We start from the raw sequence: 15682 nt of genomic DNA on the forward strand, positions 1-15682 counted from the left end.
ATAATAAATTATAGGGATGGTTTATCTGAATATCGTGAGATCAATTTACGATTTTGTCATTTTTTTCTTACCTCGTGTCCATATTAAATGTTCGTGGTCCCTAAAGTTTTACACCCCATGCATTGCGTTTAGGGGTGGTGATGTAGACAAATGGTGGTGCGTTCACAAGACGTCTTTCAAAAGTTTCTTAAGACTTATACTTCCTATCTAAATTTAAAGTTCAGATTCCCCTACATTTTTAAGAGTATATATGGGGAATTACCAGCAGAGTACACATTTATCCATATCGGTTATGTGGCTCACAAACGTGACTGGCTCAACTTCTCAATGGAGGCCTTGTAACGGATGACTTCAAAGAAGTTCATTGCCTTCTGTTTCTGAAATAGAATAAGTGTGAGGCAAAACCACATAATTCTTTTTTAAAAACACATAATTCAAATACTACCTCTCTGGAAAGCCAATATTGTTTGCTGATATTATCGTAAAAGCAGATTTGTAGCAAAGTTTGAACTCTGTCTTTTAATTTGTTTGTTCTTAACAAAAACAAGTAGTTCACAAGATAGAGTTTCCATGTTTAAAGCTTTCAACTTCTCTGTAAAGTCATTGGATCAGTGGGGCGGTGGTGTAGCCAAGTGGTTATAGCGTTCGCTCGTCACGTCGAAGACCCGGGTTCGATTCCATGCAAATTTACAATGCGTGAAGCCCATTTCTGGTGTCCACCGCCGTGATATTGCTGGAAAATTGCTTCAAGCGGCGTTAATCTAAACTCACTCGCTCACTCACCCACTCACTCATAGGATCAGCCCCCATCAGAATGTCGAAGATTCGTCGCCGTTATTTCGAGTTGTTGCCCGAACGTTAAAACTGGGTACTTGATACGGACAAGCCTTATGATGGGTAGCATATTGGGATATTTCGTGGGTGAGCTGTTAATTATCAATCAGTAATGTAATACGAGGTAGAAGTGATGTAGATATACCGACTGTAATAAAGAAAACATATTTTTTTATGGATAGACAACTTCTCATAGCAAATACACGCAACGTTTTCGTGTAGAAGCTAACACCGTTATCAAGCATCCTATGATCGAGGGAAAAACAAAACAAAAAGCGCATGTGAGCATCCTAGCTGGAAATCGGCGCTATATACATATATAGATTATAATAAACTTTATTAGACAAACTTTCGATGATACGCGTCAGAATTGACTTGGTAGACACAAGTCACTGTATCCAATTTGATTTGACCGTTTTAGTCATTACTGAGTTGAGTTGAGTTGAGTTGGGCTTTACGTCAGATCGGCATAATTCCAGCCATATAGTGACGGGAACAAGTCTGCATTAATATACATTGTAAGTACAAAGTGGTTTCATTTCAAAGACACACATTCATTACATTGTCATTTTGGAAAAGAGAATGTCATAGCACTAAATTGAAAAGCAAGTAAATTCGTTAGTGTCATTACACAGTTACAATTTATGATATAGATCAACTTCCCTCATGTAGTTCAGTATCAGATGAGCGCTCACGCTGGAGAACAGATCTTTCAGATTGGTTGCGTGATAATGCGAGTCCCTTGCAGATGTAAAGTCCACACAGTCAAGCAGAATATGTTTGACGGTGAAAGCCTCATCGCAGGAGAGACATATGGGGGGTCCATCCCCATCCGTTTTTAGCAGATAGTCATGTGTAAATCGACTCTGGCCAATACGACATCATCGTAAAACGTTACTATGTATCGGACATTGTGCTACTTTTTTGTTCGTGTTCAAGTTTGCGAATGATCTGCTGATAATGACATCGCCTACTGAAATATTGCTAAAGGCGGTGTAAAGCCACTATCTCACTCACTCACTTACTCACTCACCCACCAACCCACTCACTCACGTCATCAAATACCCACCCCCTCGTCAAGACCAGTCCTGTCACGTTGCAGAGGAATACATGCCTCGTTGACGAGGTACCATATGCCTCTTTGGTACTTGTCATCCTTGAGTGTATCTTCATCATAATAAGCAGTGGCTTCAAGGGAGTTATCACCAAACCCCAGTTTCACCTGGAAACCGGGAGTAGCACTGTCTGAAATACAAATTATAGCATGGGGATGGACAAGAAAAATACGTGACACCAACGCTAGATAAGAAAGATCTACTTGATACAATTTAAACAATTTTAGAAAATATATTTAACACTCTATACGATAAAGGAAAGTTAACTCTATCTGGGCCCAGGGCTATACTTAATTATCTCTTCATATGAAAGGAGGCTAAAACGGTATGGATAATAAGTGGTTTTTTTAAATGTTGACACAAATATTCTCAATAATAGATTGGTATTCTGGGCAAACTGTTTTCATAAGGTAGAAGTAGAATAGGCTGGGTTTAGAGTAGGTTATTCAATAATTGAGAATATATTTATATTTTGGAGTGTACTACATATCAAAGAAGGGTGGAACATTTTAGGGATATGATTCATTACATAACCTTGTGGTGTTCGTACAAAGGTGGTGTTCGTACAAAGGTGGATCTTGTGTTCAAGTCGGAAAGTGTGAAACCGTGTTTACGAACATCCAGTAATTTTAATACAGAGGATGGTGGTTGGCAATACCGTAATGAATTGGGCTTCACCTAGCAATTCTACAATTCGTAAAGATCACCATGCACAAATCCAATAATAGCTGTAAACATGAGCGTCTTCTTTAGTAAACTGAAGTAGAAAAAAAGTGCACCACATGTGCGTACTTATACTTATACGTACTGATAAACTTAGTCTCCAGTAACCCATGCTTGTCGTAAGAGGCGACTAACGGGATCGGTGGCCAGGCTCGCTGACGTGGTTGACGTCATCGTAACCCATTTAGATCGATGCTCATGTTGTTGATCACTGGATTGTCTGGTGCTGACTCGATTATTTAGCGACCACCGCCATATATATTAGTTGGAATTTGCCGTTAAACAACAAACTAGATCTAAACCTAGTTGCGTAGATCGATGCTCATGCTGTTGATCGCTGGATTGTGTGGTCCAGACTCGATTATTTTTTATTTACTATTTATATGGTTAGTATATTGGTGAGTGTTGCGTTAAACAAACAAAAAAGCCAACTAATAGAGTTCGGCACGAACATACCGGGAATACAAAATGTGTGAACTGGGTCGTGGTTATGTTCTACAGGACATCTGTTTCTGTCTCTGTCGATGGTGTACTTTACCATCTGAATGAAAAATGCATTAACGCATGAGTGCATACATACTTCATGCTCCGGTGAAGGTCCACATTAAACCTGAACCCATGCCACGTTTGTCGTCAGACTTGCTGACTTATTTGACACGTCGTTGTATCCCAATTACATAGATCGATACTCATGATATTGATCACTGGATTATCTGATCCAGTCTCGATTATTTACAGACAGCCGCCATATAGCTGGAATATTGCTGAGTGCGGCGTTAAACAACAAGCCAACAAATCTTTAAACGCATTACGACTTCATCATCCTACACGTTGTGGGAAACTGATATGACAGTTCGTTATATCCGTCAGTTCGATACAATAGTCTTCGTTATCAACGTAGTTCGCTGAAATAATGCTTTAAAGAAAAGAAATTTCTGAAGATATCTGGGAATTGAGGGGTAGGGAGAACGAAGATCAGAATTGAATGTTCAACCAAGACCTGTTAAGGGCCGGGCTAGAATTCACCTTCAGTAACACATGCTTGTCGTTAGAGGCAACTAACGGGATCGGATGGTCTCGCTGACCAGACTCGCTGACTTGGTTGACACATGTCATCGTATCCCAATTGCGTATATCGCTGCTCATGATATTGATCACTGGATTGTTTGGTCTAGACTCGATTACTTACAGACCGCCGCCATGGTACAATGTGTGAAGCCCACTTATGGTGTCCCCCGCCGTGAAATCGCTGGAATATTGCTGAAAGCGGCGTAAAACTAAACTCACACTCACGTGAGCACATAAGTATTGACCAAGAGTTTGAAGAATGACCCATCTCTTATTTATCTATTTATCTCGCCATATCTGGAGTCATGTGCCCGTAAAAATCCGGATTAGAACCAGTCTTCAGCAACCCATGCCTGTCGTAAGACGCGACTAACGGGATCGGGTGGTCAGGGTCACTGACATGGTTGACACATGCCATCTTATCTCAGTTGCACAGATCAATTTTCATTGAGCTGATTTATGGATTGTCTGATGCTCATGATATTTGTCACTGGAGTGTCTGGTCCAGACGCGATAATTTACAGACCGTGTTGTTTTGTTTCATAAGAAAGTCTCCGTTCAACTCCATATTGTCTGTTTTTCCAATTTTGTTTTATGTTTCAGACTGATTCTGAACAGTTTCGTTACAACATGTTAAATTCACAAAGTGAAAAGGATCGGGAAACAAATTCTTACAACTCTTAAAACCCACCAAGAGCAAGTATTATAAACAGACACAGAGGAAGATTGATACATGCAATCGTTGCTGAGTGCGGCGTTGAACAACAAACACACAAATGCATGAGTGTCTAATATTACTTACAGTTTTGTGATCTGAGATTATTTTCAGATGTAGAATATTCCTATAATAGCGCCTTTCCACTACTGAAGCAAATCTGCTATTGTCAAGGTCTTGAAAGAATTCTTCGAGTTCCTGAAAAAGTGAAATAGAAACTTTGCCTTTTGTGTGCGCCTTTTGTCGTTGTTGATTAGATTGTGTGCGTGTGCATGTGCGTGCGTGTGTGGCAATAGTGTGCATGTACACGTAGGTACGTATTCGCTATTTTTCTTAAACCTATCGTTTAAATAATTTCATAATCATTCACGGTAATGCAAGTTGCTTAGAGGGATGTCTTACGCCGATGGCGAGCGGCAATTCCTTGGTAACTTCAGAAGTGTCCCTTCCAAACCTTCGGTACAATGTCCGGAGCCCATCCCTTGTGTCCCTTGCCATGATACTGCTGGAATATTGCTAAAAGAGGCGTTCATTCATTAGACACCACCGAGATATTCAGACAATTGGCATTATACCAAAGCCAAACAACCCGCGTCCTGCTTCACTTTATGCAGGGGCGGTGAAGTAGCCCAGTGGCTAAAGCCTTCGCTCGTCACGCCGAAGAGCCGGGTTCGATTCCCCACATGGGTATAATGTGTGAAGACCATTTCTGGTGTCCCCCGCCGTGAAATTGCTGGAGTATTGCTAAAAGCGGCTTAAAACAATACTTACTCACACACTCTTCCAGGATTGCCCACATTGTATTTGAGCAAGACATCGCAACTCACCTTCACACATTCTTTAAATCTTGGGTTTCAATCATCACCTGACAACACTTTAAGCACCCGAAACTAAGTCCTCAGAGCACAGTTACAAGTTACGTCATCAACTTATTAATTCACATATAAAACAGGATTAATTTCTATCTTCTGTAATTAATAAATCAATTATTTCACAAAGAGGAACACTTTTTATGGATAGACACTTTCACATTTCACATTTATCCTCTTACACAAAGTATCCCAACTGAGGAGATAGATGCTCTTTCTGTTGATCACCGGTAAATCTCGATTGTTCACAGACCATCGGTATATAGCTGGAACATTTCTGAGTGCGGCGTTTACCAACCCACCAACCAAGGAACCTTTTGAAACCATGGGTACAATGTGTGAAGCCCGTTTCTGGCGTCCCCTCGCCGTGTGAAGCCCAAGTAGCTGGAACTTTGCTGTACAGCGTTAAAAACAAACAAACATACAAACAAACAAACAAACAAACAAACAAACAAACAAACAAACAAACAAACAAACAAACAAACAAACAAACACAAACTTACCGAATGGTAACTGGCCACGTTGGTCTGCAGCTCCAAACGTGTGTAGAAAGATTCTGTTTTCCACCTAGCGGGAGGGCAGCATTGGTAAGCATCAGATGTACCGAGAACTAGAGCCAAGAGACATATACTCTTAAGCTGCATCGTCGTTGGTTACCTCAAGGCAACGCGGACTAGCAAACATATGCTTTTAAACATGGTCACTGGCTGGGAGTTGTCTCAAAGCTTCTGTCGGTATTTCGAATATTTTTCGTATATAATTTGATAAAGACTGGTTTAGTTTTTAAGAGTAGGGTGAAATTGAAACTTCAAGTTCATGATTACAGTACACATGGGGCATTGCGCGTGTTTCTGTGTTTGTGTTTATCTTCGTATTTCCATGTGTGTGGGAGTGCATTTGCTTCTACTTTTTTTACGAAGAAAAGACTCAGTTTCAAGTTTCCATCAAATGTTTACTTCTAAATTGCCACGTGTCCACCCTGCTCAGGTGGATTGTCAATGAATTCTTAGAGGAACAGAATTTTTATAACCATCGAAATTTCCTCACGGCTTATACTGTTTTATTAATTATTGAGGAGGACGACACTAGATTCATTTATAATAGAGACAAAAGAACATTAACCATCAAGAGAAAAACGTTTTCTACTGAACCTGTCCTTACGTTGGAGGAGATTAAGGAATTGGGGGCCTTCATCATCGGTGCCGAAACAGACTTGGAAAAACAGCATTTCCAGAAGAACTTTAAACATTTATGCTAAAATGTAAGTATTACAACTTAACATGTAAATTTTGACAGCAAGTGCTAATTTTCCTGTTATGGTGCATCTAGCGCGGAGAATGAGAATGTATGTGGTAAACAATCATTTTGGCTGTATAGGGTTAATGCATGTTGCTGTGTATGTTATGATAACATATATATCACTTGGTACTTGATCATATTGTCTATCTATCATTTGAGGTTAACATTCTTTGCTCGTCTTGCAAGCATGTTCTTAATGAAACTAGGTATGAAGGTCATATACATATTAAATTACGTGACAAACCTGATGTTAGACAGGACTGAATTTTACAGAAAAAGATTACAATGTAAACATATATTCCTAACCCTCATATAATGTGTGTTATAAAGTTATCTCTCTGCATTAGAAAATTGAATGGCGGTAACAGTAAAAGGTTGGCAAAGTTCAAAGTGAGTTTTAGATCAAAGGGTCGCCGTCACTAGCTCTTACACGTGCGCCATGAAAATATACTGAAAAGCCATTAGAAACGCATCACCCATTCTGATGATATAAGTTTTCTTGACGTGAATGGTTCGAAACCAAACTGTTGTGTGAATCAACTAACCATGTCCCCTGAAAAGCATGCAAAGTGAGAGCAGCATGCATGCAGGTGCGGTCACGTGACACATGATGATCACATAACCACGAATTGTCATGTAGAGCATGGACAGATGACCCAACTGATCCGAAATTCAAGCAGGATTAAAGTTCGACAATTTTCATGTAAGAATCACATGATTTTTGGTCTTTAATTCCATTGCTGAATTTGTAATGATGCCTCGATTATCGGCTGTTCAGAGAGAGAGCGAGCAGTTGGTTTGCTTAATGCTGGATTATCCACCCGTGCAGTGGCCGCACAGTTCAACTGTCACATGTCGAAAATTGATAGACTCTCCCACTGACCTCAACACACGGGCAGCACACGTCACCGCCAACGTCCGGGACTACCACGCGTCACAACCCCGTATCAAGACCACTACATCGAGAGGCGTGTTCAGAACCGCGAGCGCCCCCCCCCCCCCGTGCACGTCGACCGCATATTGGTCCAATTCTGACATGTAGCCATCGTCAGGCACGTCTAACTTCGTGTAGACATCATTGCAGATGGACACACAGACGAATCCAGATTCCACCTCAGTCACGCTGATGGACGTTTGCGTGTGTGGCGTAGACGCAGTGAGCGTTGCGCCAATTGCTGTGTTTTGGAGGCTAATCGCTGGGGTGGAGGAAGTTTGATGATTTGGGGCGGGATCAGTGTGCTTGACAGGATCCCTTGCATGTCTTTCAAGGCCGTGTTACCGCCCAAACGTACACGCAGGACGTCTTAAGGACTATCGTTGTCCCTCACATGATGACCCATCGACGTCTGCACACTCTGCAACAAGATAACGCCAGACCCCATACCGCGAGGCATACCATGGACTTCTTGCGACAGAACAACATCAATGCCATGCAATGGCCATCGCTGTCTCCTGATTTGGCACCCATCGAGCATGTCTGGAATAAGATGGGGAGGAGACTTGCCAATATGGCACCACCTCTCAACTTGCAGCAGCTGGAAGCGTCTCTCCGCAGGATATGGCAACAGATCCCTGAGGATTTCTTCAGGAGGGTCACCTTTTCTCTCAGGAAGAGGTGTGTGGCTGTTATTGATGCTGATGGTGGACACACGCGATACTGACGTTGTCTTCCTTCTTGTTGTTTACCTGTGTGAACCTTTGATTTGACCCCGTGTCTGTTCAACCCACGTTGCCTTGGTCAATAAATGCAGTGCAACTTCATAACGCAATTCATTCTCTTCTTCAATGGTCACTTATCCCATCGATCTCTACAAAATTCTTGGATGTCAAAACGCACCTAACACATATGCTCATCCATCAGTGATGCGTTTCTAACGGCTTTCAGTATATGTAGTTACTTCATTCAAACTACTCCCTCAATCACTGTGTAGCTCATTTTAGTTCCATCTCCAACATGACGTGGATTACACTAACACTGTTCCTAGCAATAGCCTATCTAAAGTTTGGACTATCATCACCAATCACTCGCTGTGTCGTTACGGGTAAGGTGATGAGATGTCCCAAGGGTGGGGGCACCACCTACACTCACCTAAAGGGTGGAATATACCACGTCAATATGATACACCTTAAAGGACCCAGGGATCGGCTAGAGATAAATAGGACATTGTTTCCGGAGCTGAAAGTAAGTATTGAACACATTTTTTTTGTAGAATCATCTTGATACGATGTGCAACCATTCATTTCATCTACAACGTCAGTTGAGTTCACGATATTAAGTAGTTCATTATCATGTAGCAACTTTCTTTAAGTAATGAAAACAATACAGCATAAATTACGTATGAATTATCTAAAGTAAATTGCAATGTGGGAATCATAAGGTTGAATTATAGAATAATTTGTATTATATGGACACTACACTTTACTCCCGACAGAAGCTAGCTGATTAATGATCATTTGCACGTCCTCTAATCCAACAGACCTCTATTCCACGCTTTGTCACACATTTCCCTTTTACCCAACGGATGCTGAATTATTTCATCTCATTAGTTAAGAGAGATGATCAGAGATTGTAACGCACTACTTCATTATATTTTTATATATTGTTTTTAAATTTTATTTTGGAGCATGGATGAAGAGAGTATATCTTTTAAAAAATTGTGTAACTGTCTTTTATTATATACAGTTGTGACTTGATATGCACCCAAGGCTATACATAATTTACGAATTTCAGGAAATTCGAGGAAAAGGAGTCAACTGCACCGACATAAAAGGATCTGGTGCGCCCGGAGTGGTGCTGTTGGTAAATGCAACACCTTGTATGAGTAAGTATATATATCTATTTATGGATATGGTAAAATGTAGTATTACGTGTACAATTTACTCAACTGTAATCTGACTCCAGAGAGTTGATTTAGTTATTTAGTTAGTTCCCTGATGTAACTAATATGACATATATGTATTAAATTCACATTGGTATTGTTGGAATTCTACTGTTTTGCAGAAAATTGGTCATCTATTACAACACCTACTACAAGTACTATAACTGCAAATACAACTACTACTAGTACTACTACCAATACAACCCTCATACTACCCTCAACTCATACTACAGTGCCCGCAATGACTATTACGACTCCAACCAGTATGACATCAGTTACAAGTACTTTTTCCCCATCTTCTTTCTCATCTACAATAACTAAATCAAACTTTCCTTCCTCCCCTAGTCTTACTACTGCGACTGCTACTGCTACTGCTAGTGCTTGTGCTACGGCTACGGCTACTGCTACTGTTACAGCTATTGCTTGTGCTACTGCTACTACTACTTCTACAACTACTGCTACTACTAGTGCTACTGCTGCTACTACTACTACAGCAATTGCTACTGCAACCACATCCAACCCTCGTCCTACAACTACATCTTTTACTGTTGTTAGTGCTGCTGCTACTGCTGTTAATAGCACTACTGCCTTAAGTGTAACCACTGCTGTGGGTAGAGCAACTATTCTCAATACTAATTGTACCATTTCAACTTTTAATTCTACTACTTCCACTAGAGCTATTAGTGCTTCTTCATATTATCCTTCAGGTGATGATGATGATGATGATGATGATGATAGTCATGATGATGAAGATGCTTATCACGGTCTTATGACAGGTATGTCAATATCAATATTTAACTATTATCGAATGCTTATAGAAACAGTTGAAAGTAGCAGCATGTGAGTGTAATTGATACTCGGTATTGCTCTTATACTAATCTTTTTTTCTTTCCAGATGTAGGGTCTTGGCAAGTCATCTTGGTTTCACTGGCGGTGTCGATAGTGCTCATCATGATCGCGTTGGGTTTTGCTATTTGTTTCAGGAGGGCAATACTACGACGCTGTCATCGAATGTGCGATAGACATCGCCAGGATTAAACCTCGTCTCAGTTTTCCGCCACCCCCCCCGCCCCCCTCTCTTCAAATTCCTTCAAATCATGTAATGTCCATCATGAATCCCATGGCTTATAAACTTGCGACCTGAATACCCCCTCCTCTCAGTATCTCTGTCCCTTCACCTGGTACAACCCCGACCTCCCCTGTTCGTCTCGCATCACATCCCCCTCCCCACTCCTAGGAAACCACCAGTTCCTACCCCCAGGTCTGATGCACATGCTGCTGTAGATCCCCGCCTCTCTCCACCCTGCCATACCCTCGACACTTGCTAGTCATCCCCCGCCCCCTATCACTGACTCCTCACTCTCTTTCACCGATTCTTCGACACTGTCCTCGTTATCTCAACTCCGCATTCCATCCTTCCCATCGATGCTTGATGCAACCCTCCCCACAACCACTTGTACCTCCCCGACAGGGCCCACCACTTCCACTGTCACCATCACCTCGACATCTGCATCTCACCCTTAACCCGCTCCTGTCGACTGCTGGAAAAAACACGATCCATCTACATTAAGGCTTTTGCTAAACACTCCTCCTGATGATGATGATGTTGATGTACCCCCTACACTTATGACCTCCCTTGGACCTCGACTGCTACGAAAGTCTCATCGGGAAAGGAGGCCACCAAAAAGAAATGAATTCTCAAACCTTTCCCATAAAACTGATGATATTACAGAAACCTTGGCTACTGGATTTGTTTTATATGAAGCGTATGTAGTGTGAGATGGGCCGTACTGTTGTTCTCGACTGTGTGACAGAGGGACTGTGAAACTGGGAAACTAGTTCTTGTTACATTTCCGGTTGACCAACGAACACGCTAGTGGGGCGTATTTCCTGAGAGGTCACCCAAGGACAGTTACATAGATTGTTTGGGTTTTTTTTCTCTTGTGTTTTTTATCTCTTGTTTCTATGCTTTGAGATGTTTGCATATTGGTGACCAACACATGATTGGTCTCAATGTACAGAAAAGGTTTCTTAACATTAGACAATTAACATGATTATATTTGGGATATCTGATTACACCGGAATTTGTTGATTACATTACAGTGTCTGATTTCATTGGTGATTACACCGGAACACCGTCTGAATAAAATATTGCATTACATCATCGTCTGATTATGTCCAAATGACATCGATGTAACTTCGATCAGCAAGATGTCTTCTTTCCCTGAGGTGAAAGAACAAATCTGTATAAAACTAATGCATACCGTGAACAAAGGTTCACCTGAAGACATCATAATACTGTCAGTCAACAACAAATATCAGATCAACAGGCCAGTGTTACAGAGCAATCTTTCTTTTCCATAGTAAAGGATGAATGTAATTACACTTCAATAAGCTACACAACAAATATGATCCACGTCAATCACAAAATTTTACCTGCGTGTTTTTACAGATGTCGTTTTACTTAGGTTTAATATCATATATTGTTATATAAGAGACATTTGTGACATTAATTGCTATATAACACCCAAGCACATTATCCGTAAACGTTTGAAAAATTGTATAAATATTGTGTCATTACTCACCTAAGAAGACAAGGATTGTGTCAGGGCTTCCGGCAATTCTTTTCCGTCCGCTTTCTCATCCTCATCCTCATTAATTCCGTCTTCCATGCAGCAAAAAATTTCAATTTTGTTGAAGGTCCGATTATTCGTGTGATATCCTCTTTGATTAGAATGCCATTTCCATCAACTTTTTTCATAAGTTCATCAAACCGTAGAGTTGTCGCCGTTTGTTTGAAAACTTTGTTGGTACCTGTGGAATCTTCAGAAGCTGCACGTTTCGACATTCTTCTAGTGTAGTGGAATAAATTTGAGGCAAATGATGGCTGGGGAGCAAGTGTTTGACAAAAAATTAGAAAGTCATTAGGTACGTCGACGAAGTTATCGGGTGCACGAGGTGTTGGCGACGATGAATCCCCAAAATAGAAAGTCATTACTACATCGATGATGTTATTCGGTGCGTTATAGGATGTTTGATGGGAGTGGAGACAGCGCATTGGCGACAATGAACTAAAATTAGATGAATGTTGTTGACAAAGGTGTGTGAGGTATTCATTTCCAAAAGGTCAAAGGACATCAGAGACTCACATCTGGTGTAGATCAGGGTCAGGAAGTGCACTATGACGTCAGAGAGCCTATTACGGATGACGTTTTGAGGTAAGAGCCTCAAATGAGGCTCCGAATGATATTAATTTATACTACTCATCTGTCACATTTCTTGATCTGTTTATCACTGATTCTGAAACAGGCGGAAAGGTAGCCTAGTGGTTAAAGTGTTCGCTCCTCATGTCGAAGACCCGGATTCGATTCTCGACATAGCTACAATGTGTGAAATCTGTTTCTGTTGTGCCCCGTCGTGATATTTCTGGGCCATTGTTAAAAGCATTGTAAACAGTTACCCACTCACTGATTCTGTATCAAAGCTCGTGAAAATTGTGCTACGTTTTCATGTGTACGTTTGCGAATGTCCTGGTGACAATATAATCGCATGGAGCTTTTTTCTTCTGATATCTTTAATCACACGCATTTAAGCATGTAATTACTTTAGAATATGTTAATTCTAAAATGGTCATTTTCAAACGACAACATGGTCGTGGGACTGGTTTTGTGTTGAAAGTGCTCTCGTCACTCCCAAGACCCGGGTTCGATTCCCCACATGGGTACAATGTGTGAAGCCCAAAACTGTTGTCCCCCCATCGTGTTATTGCCGGATTATTGCTAAAAGGGGTGCAAAACCATATTCATGCGCTCAATTATTCTACAAAGCATCCACACGTTACTTTCATATTGTTTCTAAGCCCGTGAACACTGTGAGACCTTGTTTGCGAATATTCTGCTGATAATGTAAACGCATGCAGCTTGTCCTCCTAACAGGGCACATAAGACCACGTCTTTCAAGGTCTGTTTATTTCTATTACATTTTAGAATATGTGTTCGTATTTTCTGTGATATGTTTGCCAATATCTGATGGGACCACTCACAGTATATTTGTTGCCATCCTGTTGGTTCAATAAGTGGAGTTCCAATCCCCTCATGGGTACAATGCGTTAAGTCCATTTGTGGTGTCCTCCACTATGATATTTCTGGAATATTGCTAAGGAGGCGTAAAACCAAACCTATTCCCTCACTCACTGAGTTAATATAATATGTTAACTCACTCACCCACTCTTCTCGTTACTTTACTCACGTTTTCACTTGCATTTAACCATTTAATCACTTGTAGGTTCACTCTCAGCTGATGGTTTGTTCAGATCATACGTTCAAGCTTGTATACTCACTTACATGACAGCGCCGATTGCCCTGGTGGTCTTCTACAGAAAAACTGCAAATAATCCGCGACTATATTTCAATAATTTGCGAGCAATCCTCAGATTTCAGAGCATAAAAGTTAAAGCTTTTTTCTCATTACGCCGAGGACCCGGATTTGATGCCCTACATCGGTACAATGTGTGAAACCCATTTCTGGTATCCCTCTCATTGTTTTGGTGACATCACAAAAACTTGGAGAAATGTCCAATTTACAAAAATAAATATTCTCTCTGCTTATGCGAATCTTTTACATGAATATCTGATTAACTGCCAACGTCCACTCAAACATGTAGACGAATAATACAGTTCGTCCTCCAAATACTAAATTCAGTAGCTACACAGAAACTACACATAACTCGGCGTAGTTCCCACGTAGCTGCACATAAACTACAAATAACTCGGCGTAGTTCCCACGTAGCTACACAGAAACTACACATAACTCGGAGTAGTTCCCACGTAGCTACACAGAAACTACACATAACTCGGCGTAGTTCCCACGTAGCTACACAGAAACTACACATAACTCGGAGTAGTTCCCACGTAGCTACACAGAGAGTACACATCATTCTGCGTAGTTCCTACGTAGCTACACAGAAACTACACATAACTCGGCGTAGTTCCCACGTAGCTACACAGAAACTAGACATAACTCGGCGCGTTCACTAAGTAGCTACACAGAAACTACACATAACTCGGCGTAGTTCTAAAGTAGCTACACAAAAACTACACACAACTCGGCATAGTTCCCACGTACCTGCACATAAACTAAACATAACTCGGCACAGTCAATACGCAGCTACACAGAAACTACATAGAACTCGGCGTAGTTCCCACGTAGCTACACATGAACTACACATAACTCGGCGTAGTTCCCACGTAGCTGCACATGAACCGCACATAACTCGGCGCATACAGTAAGTTGCTACACAGAAACTACACATACCTCGGCGTAGTTCCCACGTAGCTACACGGAAACTACACATAACTCTGCGCATTCCCTAAGTAGCTACACAGAAGCTACACATAAATCGGCGTAGTGTCCACGTAGCTGCACATAAACTACACATAACTCGGCGTAGTCACTACGTAGATACACAGAAACTACCCATAACTCGGCGTAGTCACCACGTAGCTACGCAAAGATTTGTATCAATCGGCCTGGTCAGTTCGTAGCAACGGAAACATTAAACACAAATCGTATTGCATGTTGAATAAACGCAGAGCGATTCCTCGTAATGTTTGCACTGCACATTTGCACACACTAACTTTTAATAAAATTGTAAGTACACATGATAACAACGCGTGCAATATCATTTAAACCAATCATGCTTCGCACATTTATTGTATGAGAAATATGAAATATTTAATACACAAACAAATGCAGTGATAAACATGAAGTTCTTAATTCATTTACAAATGTCACTAGGTTCAACGTATACATTATAATATATATTATATTACATACATATATCATTGATCTACAAATGTCACGATGCTCAATGTATACATTATAATATACATTATATTACATACATATAACATTTAATAACGTCTGGATAGATGTAATAATTGTTCACGTGTGGGCAATACAGCTATGCAGATGTTACTACCATCCAAGGAAAAAAGAACATATCTATCAGCATCTAATGTTCTTTCGTACTAATCGATAAAAATGCACCATGGACAATCAAACACTCTTTTGACGAACTTTGATATGTTGAAGTTGCGGTTGTCTGCGTAATTGCGTTGTACTTTCTCTTTCATTTTCGTTGAACCTGCTATGTGCTTGTGTCATAGACATGGTTCTCTC

General features: G+C 40.8%; 2 protein-coding genes across 3 annotated transcripts; one reads left to right on the forward strand and one right to left on the reverse strand.

Annotated features, from left to right (window-relative positions):
* Positions 1–299: 299 nt before the first annotated feature.
* LOC124260250 lies at positions 300–5976 on the reverse strand. Its single transcript, XM_046694509.1, has 5 exons — positions 5828–5976; positions 4543–4653; positions 3129–3213; positions 1904–2079; positions 300–377 (listed from the first exon to the last, which is right to left on the reverse strand). The coding sequence occupies exons 1-5, from the start codon at positions 5966–5968 to the stop codon at positions 300–302; spliced, it is 591 nt and encodes a 196-aa protein (XP_046550465.1). The 5' UTR covers positions 5969–5976.
* A 2445-nt stretch (positions 5977–8421) lies between these two features.
* Positions 8422–11663, forward strand: LOC124260248. Of its 2 annotated transcripts, XM_046694505.1 has the most exons (5): positions 8422–8805; positions 9355–9445; positions 9625–9765; positions 10210–10278; positions 10398–11663. In XM_046694505.1, the coding sequence occupies exons 1-5, from the start codon at positions 8578–8580 to the stop codon at positions 10538–10540; spliced, it is 672 nt and encodes a 223-aa protein (XP_046550461.1). In that variant the 5' UTR covers positions 8422–8577; the 3' UTR covers positions 10541–11663. The 2 variants fall into 2 exon arrangements, with proteins under 2 accessions (XP_046550461.1, XP_046550462.1); XM_046694506.1 differs by lacking the exon at positions 9625–9765 and having other exon boundaries at positions 8424–8805.
* The last annotated feature ends 4019 nt before the right edge of the window (positions 11664–15682 follow it).

Source organism: Haliotis rubra, unplaced genomic scaffold (genome assembly GCF_003918875.1).
Source record: "Haliotis rubra isolate DU_JTF1 unplaced genomic scaffold, ASM391887v1 Scf757, whole genome shotgun sequence".
Classification (NCBI taxonomy): domain Eukaryota; kingdom Metazoa; phylum Mollusca; class Gastropoda; order Lepetellida; family Haliotidae; genus Haliotis; species Haliotis rubra.